The 13,845-nt window shown below is 39.7% G+C and overlaps 1 protein-coding gene across 2 annotated transcripts in view; it reads right to left on the bottom strand.

The window, feature by feature from the left end:
- rttn (rotatin) overlaps nt 1-13,845 on the bottom strand; it is a 41,743-nt gene that overhangs the window by 12,920 nt on the left and 14,978 nt on the right. For both annotated transcript variants that reach the window (XM_077509322.1, XM_077509321.1), the window contains 15 exons: nt 13,706-13,771; nt 13,430-13,618; nt 11,836-12,078; nt 10,138-10,291; nt 8,480-8,646; nt 8,140-8,359; nt 7,285-7,413; nt 6,578-6,688; nt 5,959-6,117; nt 3,899-3,976; nt 3,181-3,382; nt 1,774-1,874; nt 1,584-1,671; nt 518-710; nt 351-441 (listed from right to left, as the gene is read on the bottom strand). In XM_077509322.1, the coding sequence (XP_077365448.1) occupies nt 351-441; nt 518-710; nt 1,584-1,671; nt 1,774-1,874; nt 3,181-3,382; nt 3,899-3,976; nt 5,959-6,117; nt 6,578-6,688; nt 7,285-7,413; nt 8,140-8,359; nt 8,480-8,646; nt 10,138-10,291; nt 11,836-12,078; nt 13,430-13,618; nt 13,706-13,771 (2,191 nt within the window). The remainder of the gene's footprint in view (nt 1-350; nt 442-517; nt 711-1,583; nt 1,672-1,773; nt 1,875-3,180; nt 3,383-3,898; nt 3,977-5,958; nt 6,118-6,577; nt 6,689-7,284; nt 7,414-8,139; nt 8,360-8,479; nt 8,647-10,137; nt 10,292-11,835; nt 12,079-13,429; nt 13,619-13,705; nt 13,772-13,845) is intronic.

Genomic DNA, 13,845 nt, shown 5'->3' with positions numbered 1-13,845 from the left:
TAAAAAAAGTTTGCTGCAACATGGCCCTGGCTGATCTCTTATACTCTGCTGCCACCTGCCGGCCGCAATAACTGCCATTGCTTTAAGCCACCTCTTGATGTCTGAAGCTGCATCAAAGCCTTCTGTATGCTCTTGTATTAAAAAACAAAACAAAACGTGTAAACACGTTTTTGGGAGGGAAGGACAAAATGTTAAAAGATGTTTTTACACGTTTTTGGGATTGAACGAGTTAAGGTGCATAAAGCAGGGCAAAAGTGGCACTAGTAGGAGAAAGTAAAAAGGTGACTAGTATAATAAACGCTCAAAAATCTTTCCATACAGTCTAGCTAAAAACGTCTTTTGACTGTCACCTGACTCTTGATGTCTTCTCTCTCTCCAGGAACGATATTTGGTGCCTTCAGTTCACCGATACATTTCTCAATTGGCCTAACAGCCACCAAGCTAATGGGAAAACATATATTGAAATCTGTTAACTGCAGAAGATCTGAATTTGATCATTAGTTTAGCCGAACATTACCCCGCCAAAGCTCTCAAGAGCTGGTTCTGTCGGACGGCCGTCAGAGTAAAATCTGGCAAGACGGCCAGCAAATTCATCAGGAGGCCACAGTGCGCCACAAGAAGGTCAGGAGTAACCATGACGACAGGCTGCGTGGACGAGAGCCGGCTTGGTTGGAGGTCTTGCGAGTCGCTGGTGTCAATGTCGCTTTGGCCTGAGAGAGATGTCACATATCCACTAAAAATGAGGCTGCAGTCTTTATTTAAGACAATTGTTTAATGTTGTTGGCTACATGAATGATGCGCTGCAAAGTTGTTGTCATGTGCTAGACTAGAAAACACCAACTTCTTGGGTTCAAAAAGTCTCTAATTTAAAGGAAAAAAAATGAACTCGTAAGGTGCAAATTTTTTCAATTATTACCTAATTTCTTTATTATTATTATTATTGTTTTGTTCACCTGCTGTCAATTCAGTGCTGATTATCCTGTCAGACTTTAGCTTGCAGCAAAGCTATGTCCAATTTTTTCACTCTTCACTGTACGAGCACTATGCAAGATAATAAAAAGAGAGAAATTAATTTGTGTAATAAGGTTTTTTTGTCATTGTGCCAAGTTATTAAAACGGATGTTGTATAAACCGTGTATGCATAAAGTCAAAACACTACTAAGTTTTTGAGATGTGAAAAAAATTAGACCGAGACGAATAACTTTTGAACAATTACAAACAATAAATAAATACATAAATAAATGAATAAATTGTACAAAATATAGTTCACTGAAATAGTGGGAAAAAAGTTTTGAAATGATTTTGGTCTCATTTTGTTAGGGTTGGTATTTAAACGGGGTGTGTAGACTTTTTAAATCCACTGCAATTTACTTTTGTACTGAAGCACATTTCAGAGTTATTACTTTTACTTACAAAACGTCAATTACCAGTCTTTTAATTTTTAATCAGCACTTCTACTTACATAGTAGTAATAGTGTGAGTGCTTTTACCAACTTGAACGAAATAACTAGCTAAACATTGCAAATTCACACACATTGCAGCATTTTCAAGAATTTCAAGGGTGCACACTCTGTGATTGATACCTTGCGCCATTAGCCTGTTAGCAGGAGCGTCTGCAGTGAAGCTCATGGGGGACGCAGCCCTGGAGGTCTCAGACCCTGAACCTCTTACCTGTATATTAAAAAAAAATAATAAAATAAAATACACGGGTTTGAATTACAACGTTAGTGTGTTGGTGGGCACACATTAAAAAGTGGAAACGAGCAAGCTAACCGTGGTGCTCGACGTGGACAAAGAGCTGGGAGGTCTGCTGGAATTGGCAGTCGGTGCTGCTGCCGCGGCACTTCTCCAAAACTGCAGAGAATTGTCTGAAACTTGACATGCACAGATTGCCAAGATTCATACACACTTTTTAACAAGCAGTATAATTTTTTTCCATGTTTATATAACAGGGTTTCTGCAGGTACTAGCAAATCTGATTGAATGCTTTTTAATGCCGTTTTAATTTAAAACTAATTTGATGCCCATGTCGCACTGCATATACATACAGATACATCCATACATAATACATATATGTACATACTATTTATAAATATATGTTGGGGTTGTCAGGTAATTTTTAATAGCAATCAATTGCATGATTTCAATAGCTAACTAGCAATTAATCACAAATTAATTGTACATTATATTTGCTCTAAATGTACAAATCCATTCACCCATTTTCTTGACCGCTTATTCCTCACAAGGGTCGCGGGGGTGCTGGAGCCTATCAAAGCTTAATGTACAAATGTACAATAAAATATATTTTTCAAGTTTTTCATACTCTTGTGTGTGATAAACTTGGACAAATATGGTTTCCAAATACAAATGTGGATGTATCATTTAGTTCTCCGATTTGTAATTTTATAGTAATTTGTTTGTTTGTTTGTTGATTGAACACATAAACATAGCATATAAACAAGTAGCAAATAAAAATTTCATCATCAAAAATATCATATCATTTGTGATGGTTTACATGTCCAAAGGGAGTAGGAAGAAGTTAAAAACTTATCTAGCCCTACCCCTTATTCTTTGTATCTTTTAACGTATTTCATTATAAATACAGTAAATAAATCCACTACAATGGAAGGAAACGTGTAATCCTGCTAGTGTAGACAATTACACTTTAACATGCGTGCAATTTAACAATGTTATTTGCAGTTAAAAAAAAAAAAATATTTTGTGAGATTTGTGGTGAGGTAATTTTCTGTCACTCGATGACATTAGTGTTTCATGTTGGGCATGTGACAGAAATACTTTTTTTTTTTTTTTTTTTTTTTTTTTTTTTTTTTAAATTCAGAGCAACTGTTATTTCGAACATGAAGCAACTTCTGGACCTTTTGATTTTGTTCATTGTGAACTCTCCCCAAAACATTTTTTTTTTCTAATCACAATTATTATTACTAAATTGTCTTATGGTGACACCTTTGCACAATGTTGTATGTAAAGTAAAGCTTGAACAACAATGCTTTTAAATCAATTGTATTTAATTCTTTTAATACCTCTCGACATTGTGTGAAATACTTCTTAATACCATTTAAGGCCTTAATTTTAGTAAAATTCATTTGATGACTTTGAATGCTTTTTAATGACCTGCAGAAACCCTGTATAAGGATGTACTGTTAACATGTGCACACCTACCAACAGAATCACTATCTTGAGGCCCAAGTTGTCCGGCAGCCCCAGCAACAGTTTTTTGGAGGTGAAAAGTGTACCTGCCTCTGTAACAGGCAGCGGCAGACAGCGCGACGTGCTGGAAATACTGACAGTGGTAAAGCAGAGCCTGGAGCGCAGGAAGACCCCCCAAAGACACGCCAGACACCTCGCTGTGGACGCAAGGGTGCTGGCGGAGTGACAAACAGAAAGATAAGCACAGTGAGTTTTATTTCAAAGTTGATGGCAACCTGCTGTAAAATATCAAGGTGATGCATCACAAACAACACAGGAAGCCTGTTTTAAAAAAAACAAAAAAAACAAAAAAAAAACAGAAGAAAACCACATGGATGGGGGCAGCTTTTCTCATGTCTCTTTGTTTTTGTTCAAGATAGAGCTCTCAGTGGCCATGGTTTATTCATTTATTTGTTACCTTGTATAAACAAACACCCCCTCTAAAAGAAATATCCAAAAAGATGCTATTGATGTCCCCACAGCAATTCTAACTTTAGTGCGAGTGCTGGGGGCCTGAGAACTCAGTCGTGCTTCAATTCAAGCAACTCCCCCTGCGGGGCTCAACAAGGGAGGAAATGGGAGTTAGGAATAAAAGGTTTTGAGGCTACAAAGAAGAGGAGGGGAAAGAAAATTAGAGAAAACAGTTCATGGTCCACAAAAAGCTTTTTAACTAGCTGGCAGAGCTGCTGACCTGCCAGTGGGAGTCCTGGGCCTCTTCTGCATTGGCAGGCATGGGCATCACCAGCAGGTTCTGCAGGATAAACGCAGCCTGGACACACAACCACATAGAAAGGGAGAAAAGGGAACGGGCACACACACTTTTAAGTTTCAATGCATCAGCAACAGCGCCCTCTGCCTGCTTTTAGTTGCTCCTACATGACAATGTTGATCATAGATGAATGCTAAGAATCTAACAATTCAAGATGTCGACAACCAGTAATGTCAATACTTTACTGGAAGTACATTTTAACAGTGACATTCAATAATAAAGTTAATTTTTTTAAATACACATAAAAAAAGACAACCCTTTTTGACTTAACATAAGTAATTAATTTGAAAATAATTTAGTCAACACAAGTGATTTTTGAAGTCTTATTTTTGTTTAACTGTTAACTCTTTGACTGCCAAACACGTTTAATAATGATTAGTTAAACCACAATATATGCCACCATAAACGGTAAATGACGTCAACTACATTTTTTTTTTCTTATCAATGGGCAGTGCAACGCGTAAGTGCAGTGCTGCCTGGTCAATGGGTTGTGGAATCAAAAACACTCACTAACTATGGCCAGCAGATGGGAGCATTGTATCTCTTTTCAATGGGCTGCTGGTGTATGAAATTACAATGCAAAATGACGAATGATCTGATGAACTAGAACGTTTTCAAGGATGACGTATTAAAGTTTTTTTTTTTTTTGATAACATGTGGCAGTAAAAGAGTTAATATTATCATGGCAAACTCAACAATTAGAAAATATATTGTTTAAAAATATAAGAATTAAATTTGGGGACCTCATACAGTGACAGCTCTTTAAGGAGAAGTCAACCCCCCAAAAATATTTTGACAATATATTCTATGCAGCCTCACTAGTCTAAATATTGTGTTCTGATTAATATTGCGTGAGTGAAATATGAGTTAAGCAGCAACATCCAACATTTTTTTTTTTTTATAAATCAGAAGGCGGCCATTTTGCCACTTGCTGTAGAGTGAAAATCATAGTTGCGCAGGTCTCAAGCAACAACCAATCACAGCTCAGCTTCAGAAAACAGGTGAGCTGTGATTGGTCATTGCCTGAGCCCCTGAGCAACTGTGATGTCATCATCAGTCGACAGCATGTGGCAAAATGGCCGCCCCCTGAGATGGAGAAAAACGGCTTGATTTCGCTGCATAACACTTATTACACCGATATTATATTAATCAGAATATTGTGTTTAGAGTAGTGAGGTCACATATAACAAAATATTGTCAAGACATGTTTAAGGTTGACTTCCCCTCAATCTTATATGTGCTACCATCCATGTTTTGTTGTCGGTTTTTGATGTACTGATTTTGTTTTTGAAGCTATATAACACTTTGTCGTTTGACTTTGAAAACAGAAATCTCTCTGCTTCCTCCATTGTTATTTTAGTGTTTGCCCTTTTCGAATGATTCACTTCAAGCTGTAAAACTGTCGTTCTCCTTTCTCATGTTCTATAATATCCACTTGTTTACTGTGTGTCTTTATCTAAGAATTGGGTCTCCTTGCGTATTTCATTATTTGTGAATTATTATTTTTGTTGCACGTACATTGTGAGGGAAAAGCGTGACTGGAAAATATGTCATTCCTTTTCAAGTGTTGTCAAATGTAACTCACTGCTGCACTCAAGAGGCAGTTAATGACACTACCACTTGATAGTGAATGATAAGTGTCGTTCGCTTTCTGTGAGTTGATTAGAATCATTGTGGATTCACATCGGCTCATTTTTTTGGCAACCTATTTCTATGCTGTTATTTTTGTGATAAAGCAAAAGGAGTGACAGTGCCACGGAGTCAAGTTCAAATGAATTGAGGAGTTTCATTGAGACTAAAGTAGTGCTTGCCACCATCTAAAGGTTTTGAGGGAGGCATCACTCACCCACTTTTTTTTTTTTTTTTTTGCTATTGGCAGCAAGAATAGCAGGGGATTTCTATTGATGACGGTTTCCGGATGACTGTTTTTCCTTTTTATGTATAACAAAATCCAAACATGAACTAGTGAGTAATGTATCTACCTCTCTGCGGACCATGCTGCTCTCCTGCTGATCCAGCAGGATGTTGAGCAATGTGCCCCACAGGCCTCCGCTGATGTTCTGGCAGCTGGCGCACAGAGCCTGGCACCCGCTCTCCACTGAGGACAGAGCAGCGCCTAAACCCAAACTGGCAAATCGCACCTGCGGGACGATTGGGAAGGATGTCGACAGAAATTTAATTAGAAGGAACAAAAAACAGACATCAATTTTCGAGACGATACTACTTGTCCATCATGACGTGGTGGTCAGGGATGAACAAACATCTATTTATTATTTTATATATGGCCATGGTTATAACTGAGGGTGCCTTTTAGCGAGTGTGGAACTTATTTTTGGCGACATAGTGAGAATCGGTGCAACTCGATGTCACACACTCCATTTTCTTTATAGTTTAACTTCTTGTGATGCTCTTTTGGGGTTTTAGCTTGTCCCCGAAAGCCAAGAGTTGACAAATGATCACTTTGTGACAGAGAGAGTTTATGAAGACGAGCTGGGAGAGATGGTGAATGAGCTGAATACTAAAGACCCCGGTTGCCTCGACATTTTCATAAAATGCTTCACGGGTAATTTTCTTCAAATGAGAGGCACGGGACAGCCATACCTCTTGATCCCTGTCCACCCAGAGTGGGATGAGCCAGGCCAAACCCATCTGAGAGGCGTTTGGTTCCTCAGCGGTGCTCTCGTTCCCCAAAGACCACATGGAAATGATGTCCTACTCCAGGCAGAAGGAAAACATTTGGTTGCTTTAAGTAAATGTTTTAATAATGTGCAGCCTTGCGCTCGCAGAATATCAATAACAGACATTCACTGCAAGGTCAAATTCGAGCACTTTCAACATCAGGTTTTAAAACTTTTCCACATAAATATTTAGAGGATTATATACAGTAACCTGCAAAAGTCATTACCTTCCTTTTAGCAATAATATAATTATAATCAGGGGCCTAATTGTTAATGTGTTTAATAACCTTTGGCATATACAGTTGTTCTAGGGTATGACATCAATGGCTAAGATGTGTGGCATGTGTGCCCGACATTAGTGGTCTATAATAATTGTTGCACATTGATATTGCTTTTTTTCGTCCCCAAGTAATAAATTTTGAAGTATTTTCCTGTATGAAGTTTAGCTTAAAGAGAGAGAGAGAGAGAGAGAGAGAGAGAGAGAGAGAGTGTATTTGTATTTGTGTAAAACTCTCCTACATCATACAGAGAACTGTTCCTAATATTTAGACTAGTGAGGTCACAACCTCACTAGATATTATAGTACACTATAATATCGATCAAACAGATATTATAGTATGCACGTCTCACCTTTTCATTGTTTTCCGCCATCATCTCATGAGACAAGTGAAGCAAGCAGACGACAGCATTCTTAGTCACACCTTTCCCCATGAACGACATGGAGTTGCCTCCCCACTTTACGTAAAATGAAGAGATCACCTGTGCGGAAGGGAGACGTTTCAAAGTTAGCACCACTGTGACCTTACAAGCTGGACATTCACATGTTGCTCATGTTAACATATGCTCATCACGAATCCAAAAGGCAAGCTTTAATACAGCCGAGACTAATTATGCTGTTTTTGATGTGCCACCAGAATGTGGGACTGCCCTGAAGAGCAGATGAAGAGCGAATGGCTCAGGCAGTCTGCGGAGCTTTAGGGCTCTTCGGAGCCAGGAGGAACAATCGCAAAGGTGTGTGCGTGTGATCTTAATTCATATTCACAATCAACATGGACAAACTGTTGTGTTAACATGACAACCCGTTCCGCAGGGGCTTTAATTGTAAAAGACAAAAAGCTTCGGACACACGGCTGCTGTGCACGCTGGTCCGCCGCTTCACGTTACGGCATCGTTTAAATGGGCTGTGGAACAACTGAACAGATGGAGCGGGCAGGCTTGATTAATCTCATCAGTATCTCCGCATTGTGCCATCTCTTATCATTGTGATTTTTTTTTTACCTTCAAGTCCCATGAATATCTTTTAACTTAGTTTTAATTAGCTCCTCAGAAAGCTCACAGCTTCTTATACGCGTACAGTAGTGTACATTCAGCTTTGTAAAGTCTCTAATCTCGGATGAGAGGATTGCTAGCTTGCTAACTAAATGGAATTTTTAGATATGTCAGAGTCCCTGATCATTTTTTATTTTTTTTTTCAAAAACACAGACCTCCAACAGGCCGCTGAGATACTTGGCGCAGAGGGAGGCGGGCGACAGGTCAAGGCAGTGCGAGCTCCAGCCAGACTGGGCCGTCAGGCTGGCGATGCCTTGCAGAGTCCTCTCCAGGCTGGGGAGGCCGTAGAAGTGTGGGGCGTCAGACACCCGCAGGCTCTGAAGCAAGCGGAGTGCCAGCTGGCTCTTGAAAGGGCCGGCGAGTGCCAAACATAGCCTGGCACGAGAAATAGGCGAGACAAACAAGAAAGAACAGACATAAAGAGCTACATAATAACGGTGGATGCAAAAACGAAGATCAGTGTTATCACCTTAAGATGGTTTGTGTCACTCTTACCTGTCTGAGGTGTGTGTCAGCTGACAGAGCAAGTTTTTAAAGAGGTTGGTGAGCTCTCGCTGTAATTTCTGGCTTATGTGGTTCTTGACTTCCTCTGACTCATCTGGGTGTTGGCTTGGGCTCGCAGACTCCACACCAGGAAGCAAATTAAGGAGGGAAACTCTTTCCTAAAGGAGTGAACATAAAAAAACGGAATCAGATTCACATCCACCAGAAATCACAGTTGGGGTACCGCAAGGTTCCATTCTGGATCCCCTTATTGTTCAGTGTTTATATAAATCACCTTCCATCCGTTTGTCATGAAGTTCTCAGACAAATGTATGCAGATGATTGATGTGACATATGTTCATGCAAAAACTAGTCAGAAAGCGGAATGGATGGTACAAACATGCTTGACATTAAATATTAACAAAAAAGTCAGCATGTATTTTTCAAAGACATAATCCTGATCCTGTACCTGAAATTATTAAAGAATGCAAAAATGTTACTTTCATCAATCAATTTTCTTGACCGCTTATTCCTCACAAGGGTCGCGGTGGGTGCTGGAGCCTATCTCAGCTAGCTCTGGGCAGTAGGCGGGTTACACCCTGGACTGGTTGCCAGCCAATCACAGGGCACACAGAGACGAACAACCATTCACACTCACAAGCACACCTGGGGACAATTTGGAGCGCCCAATTTACCTGCCATGCACGTCTTTGGAATGTGGGAGGAGACCGGAGTACAGGGAGAAGACCCAAGCAGACACGGGGAGAACATGCAAACTCCACCCAGGAAGGCCGGAGCCTGGACTCGAACCCGTGTCCTCAGAACTGGGTGGCGGACGTGCTAACCAGTCAAGCACAGTGGTGTGCTGCCCCATAATGGGATATAGAGATCTTTATATTTTTTAAAAATGTAAAAAATATAATCTAAAAAATATCTAAAAAATATAATTAAAAAAATAAATACTAAAAAAATAAATATAAATGGAAATAAAAACATTTATATTTATTTTTTTAATATTGTTTTTTATTTTTACATGTATATACATAGAGAGAGATATGTTTTTATTTACATTTATATTTATTTTTAATACTTAAATTATATATATATTTTTTTATTAATAACCGCTTTTATTTTCACTTACGGTACATTTATTTATGTATTCATTTATTTATTTAAGATTGTCAGTTGCGGTCCTCCATACTTGAGTACTACACTGTTGTATGTCGCTAATACATGTGCAGAAAGCAGCAGATGCTATTGTGTGATTACATAAAAGAGAGGGCGTTATGTCTCACTACAACCAGACATTCAATCTGAGTCGGATGTGAGTGCCAAGAGTGAGGAGGGGCCCGTTGCTTACACAAAATCCACACGCACACATATTAATGAGGAGCTGATTAAATTCTGAAACTAACAAATGCTAGCAGCAAGTATCTTCCTCCAGGCAAAAACTAAATCCAAGCTCTGGAAGTCATCACTGTCGCATATCTGAGACGGATGCTTCAAGCTGTGATGTGATTGTTCGTGTGCTTTTGTGGGGGAGTAAAATATTTAGTGTTGGTATTGTTGCTTTGATTACAGGTACAGTATATCACCAACTGTGTTGGAGAGATGATTACCATAACATTGCTGCTTTGCGGGACATTTCTACAAAAAAATACGGTGCCGACCTCATTGAGAAGCAGCTCCAACATCCAGCGCAGGTCCTTGTCCTCCGGGTCAGACCAGTGTGGGCGCGCATGTTTGAAGTATGCGTTCAGAAATGCAACGACGTACGCCAGCAGCCTCTCATCCTCCACAGAGGCTGGATGCACCTGGAGAAACCTGCAGGGAGGAAGAGCAAAGAGTCGGTCACCATGAGAGAGCACTGAGAAAGAATAGGTTATTTTATCTTCAAGGAAACAAAGCGGATACATGTCTTTGTTTCATTACAATCAATTTAAAATGCTTCCGAAATAGGTCGGCTTGAATGTGTGTCAAAGGGTTAATTAATCGGACCTCCCTTTGAATGCTTTATTAACCGTGTCGGAACGTTGTGCACGGAAGGAGAAGAAGAAATTACCCTGCTGAGCCATGAAGACATTTAATTTATAGCAAGTGCCGTCCCACACTGTTCTGCAGAGTTGCAGAAGCAGCCAAGATAATGGTGGTCGTAAAAACCATGCCTTAATTAGCTTCATTCATTCAGCTAAACAAGACATACTGAGGAAGACTATATGGACAAATGTGTTACAGTAAGACGCACCTCTTTTGTAAATTCATCAAGTAATCAAAAATTGGACTAAACCCCACTAACCTTCTTACTTGTGGCTGCCACATTGAATTCTACGGATGTGATAATGACTTGTCACCAATGCCAACATCAAGTAGCGATGCCACTAGTACTTTTGATTAGGGATGGGCCAGTACCGATAACAGATTAATGTTCATACCAGTATCGGTTAGCCTTTTGCAACCATTTTCCCATCAGGATTTAGAAGTTTGGAATTAGAAGACTTGAAAATTGCCATTAATTTCATGCAATTTTAATATTAAATGCTATATTTGACTATGCAGTGTTCCCTCGCTATAACACGGTTCACTTTTCGCTGATTTTTTGTAGTGCGATTTTGCATGCATTTTTTTTTTTTTTTTTACAGTAATGTATCTATTTTATAAATTGTATGAAGGTTTGAGGCGGCACAGTACGTGTGGTTAGCACGTCCGCCTCCCAGTTCTGAGGACTCGGGTTCGAGTCCAGGCTCAGGCCTTCCTGGATGGAGTTTGCATGTTCTCCCCGTGCTCGCGTGGTTCTTCTCCGGGTACTCCGGTCTCCTCCCACTGGCAACCAGTCCAGGGTGTACCCCGCCTACTGCCCAGAGCCAGCTGGAATAGGCTCCAGCACTCCCCGCGACCCTTGTGAGGAACAAGCGGTTCAGAAAATGGATGGCTGGATGGATATATCCCATTATAGTATTTTTCTTTACTTTAAAATTGTACAACATGAATTGAAATGTTCTATTCTTCTCATTTTTAATTTCTAGTTCCTGATCGTAAATGACCACAAGAGGGTAGCTGATACTGGTATGATGTGACTGATGTTTGTACCGATACTTTGAAATAAGCCCGGGTATCCACCCAATACCAGACATCCCTATTAAATTCATGGGAAAAAAATGACGCAATGATCAAACTAATGTAGTTTCTGAACATTTCTGGGTTGATATTTTGGTATATTCGTGAGCGCGTTAGCTGTTCTGGGTTTGAGGCTCAAAATTTGGCCCGTGTGCTGTTTGAATGTTCACCCCATCCTGACTTGGATTTTCTACAGGCCTCCTTCCAAACGGTGAGTGTGAATGGTCCTTTTTGGAGAAACTATATGTTTGTACCTGGTCACGGCAGCCTGCCAGCTGAGCGAGTGTAGCGTTTCTCTACATCTGTGGGTGGTTGCGTAAGGGACGGACATTCTGTCGATCATCAAGTGGATGTTGAGCCTTGAGAGGGCGGCGATCACCGAACCGTGTCCTTCCGCCATGACCACGGCCTGGACGCAGTCCTTCAGGGCGCTGGGAAGGTGAGTTGCTCGCATTGACGCAACCTGAGCCTCCGAAAGCTTCAAGTCAGCGTGGAATCTGAGGGTTGAATAACAACGCATGACTGCTGCGGTATACTAAGGCATGTTGGACTGTTTACGAAGGTTTTAAGAATGCTTTTAAGCTAAATATGTTGATCACGGCAGGTACTAAAAAGAATATGCGTATCTCTGACATAGGACAGGACAATAGACTCTAAAACAGGGGTGTCCAAACTACGGCCCGGGGGCCATTTGCGGCCCGCCGTCCATTTTTCAGTGGCCCGCGACGTGCTAAAAATGGCATTTGACTCCGTTCAAATAAAATAAACAAAACAAAAATGTTTGGAGATGGTCAAAGTAAGAAGGGAGGGTATCGAAAAACAGGTGCCATTAAAGTTATTTTAGTTAACTAAAACTAATGAAAAAACAAAAATTCAAAAAACAATATTGTGACCGAAATAAAATAAAAACAAAAATGGTTTTTAAAAAACGAAAACTAACTGAAACTACATTTTATGTTTTCAAAACTAAATAAAACTAACTATAATTATAGCAAACATGTCCTTCGTTTTTGGTAATTAATTTAATGCACGAGCCTTTGGGGATGATTTTAAATGTGATTTTTAGTAGATTTATTTTTTATATAAACCGGAATAATGACGTTTGAAAGTATGTCACACAGAAGTGACGCCATCTAGCAGCAGCCAATAGAAAAGCACCGTCAGATGATGTCACTCCCATGGTGTTTTTTAAATATTGCGCACAAGAGTAATGCACATAAAAAAAAAATAAAAAAATACTAATACTGAAACTAACAAACTAAACTAAACTAAAACTAAGCATTTTTTAAAACAACTAAACTAATAAAAATTAACAGAACCACCCTGAAAACAAATAAAAACAAACTAAAATGAAAAATTCCAAAACTATAATAACTCTACTGCCATATTACAAATAAATTGGTTCATATACTGTAGCATTTTTCTAAATATGCAAAAGAACAAATAAATAATTTGTACAATGTTTAGGACTAAACACAATTTCTCTTCATAACATTTTATGTGGCCCTTGCGCCCTTCTGATTTTCTGGATGTGGCCCTCAAATGAAAAAGTTTGGACACCCCTGCTCTAAAAGTACACTGATAGTATGAAATGTAGCTAGCTTAAACTGTATTAGAGCCATGCTCATCTGTTTCAATTAGGCCCCATATCGGGGAAATGAAGACAAATGAAACATAAGATATCAAACCTTCGGAAAACATGTTTCAGTACAATTTTTCTCTCAGTTTTTCTCAGAACACGACAATTGTATGTTGTAACGCAATGTTTTTGTAATGTAGTTTTCCGCTTTTTGGAGCAAAGAAAGAGAGGAACATCCAACATTATGGTAGAGCAGCAAAGTGAATTACTCAGCGTTGTCGGTCGAGCTATTGAGATCCTCCAGCAGGTTGTCGATACCGCAGTGCCATGCAACGTTCCAGACCACCTGCAAGGCTTGACGGGCAGGGGCTAAGGTGAGCAGATCTGAGGCGGGCATCAGGACGCAACGGTACGGGCTGACAGCATGATGGCTCACGGCCTTGAAAGGCATGTTGTACCTTGAAGGGTAAAAGAGACAGTTGTATTAGATAGAAACAATTTTAAGCAACCAAATTAAGAGTGATGATAGAGGCCTCAAAGTTTACCTGCGAACTACTGACAGCGGGAGGGAGAATGGCGAGAGAGGGCCATCGTTTGCTGATTTGTCCGACCTGAAAAAAAAAAAAAAAACACTGTAAAAAGATTCTGAATTGATGCATATAATAGCTGGGTTGTTAAAACTCAC

This window comes from Festucalex cinctus, chromosome 20 (genome assembly GCF_051991245.1).
Source record: "Festucalex cinctus isolate MCC-2025b chromosome 20, RoL_Fcin_1.0, whole genome shotgun sequence".
In the NCBI taxonomy this organism is placed as follows: Eukaryota; Metazoa; Chordata; class Actinopteri; order Syngnathiformes; family Syngnathidae; genus Festucalex; species Festucalex cinctus.
Note: the sequence above shows the minus strand (reverse complement) of the source record. Positions and strands in the feature narration are given on the sequence as shown.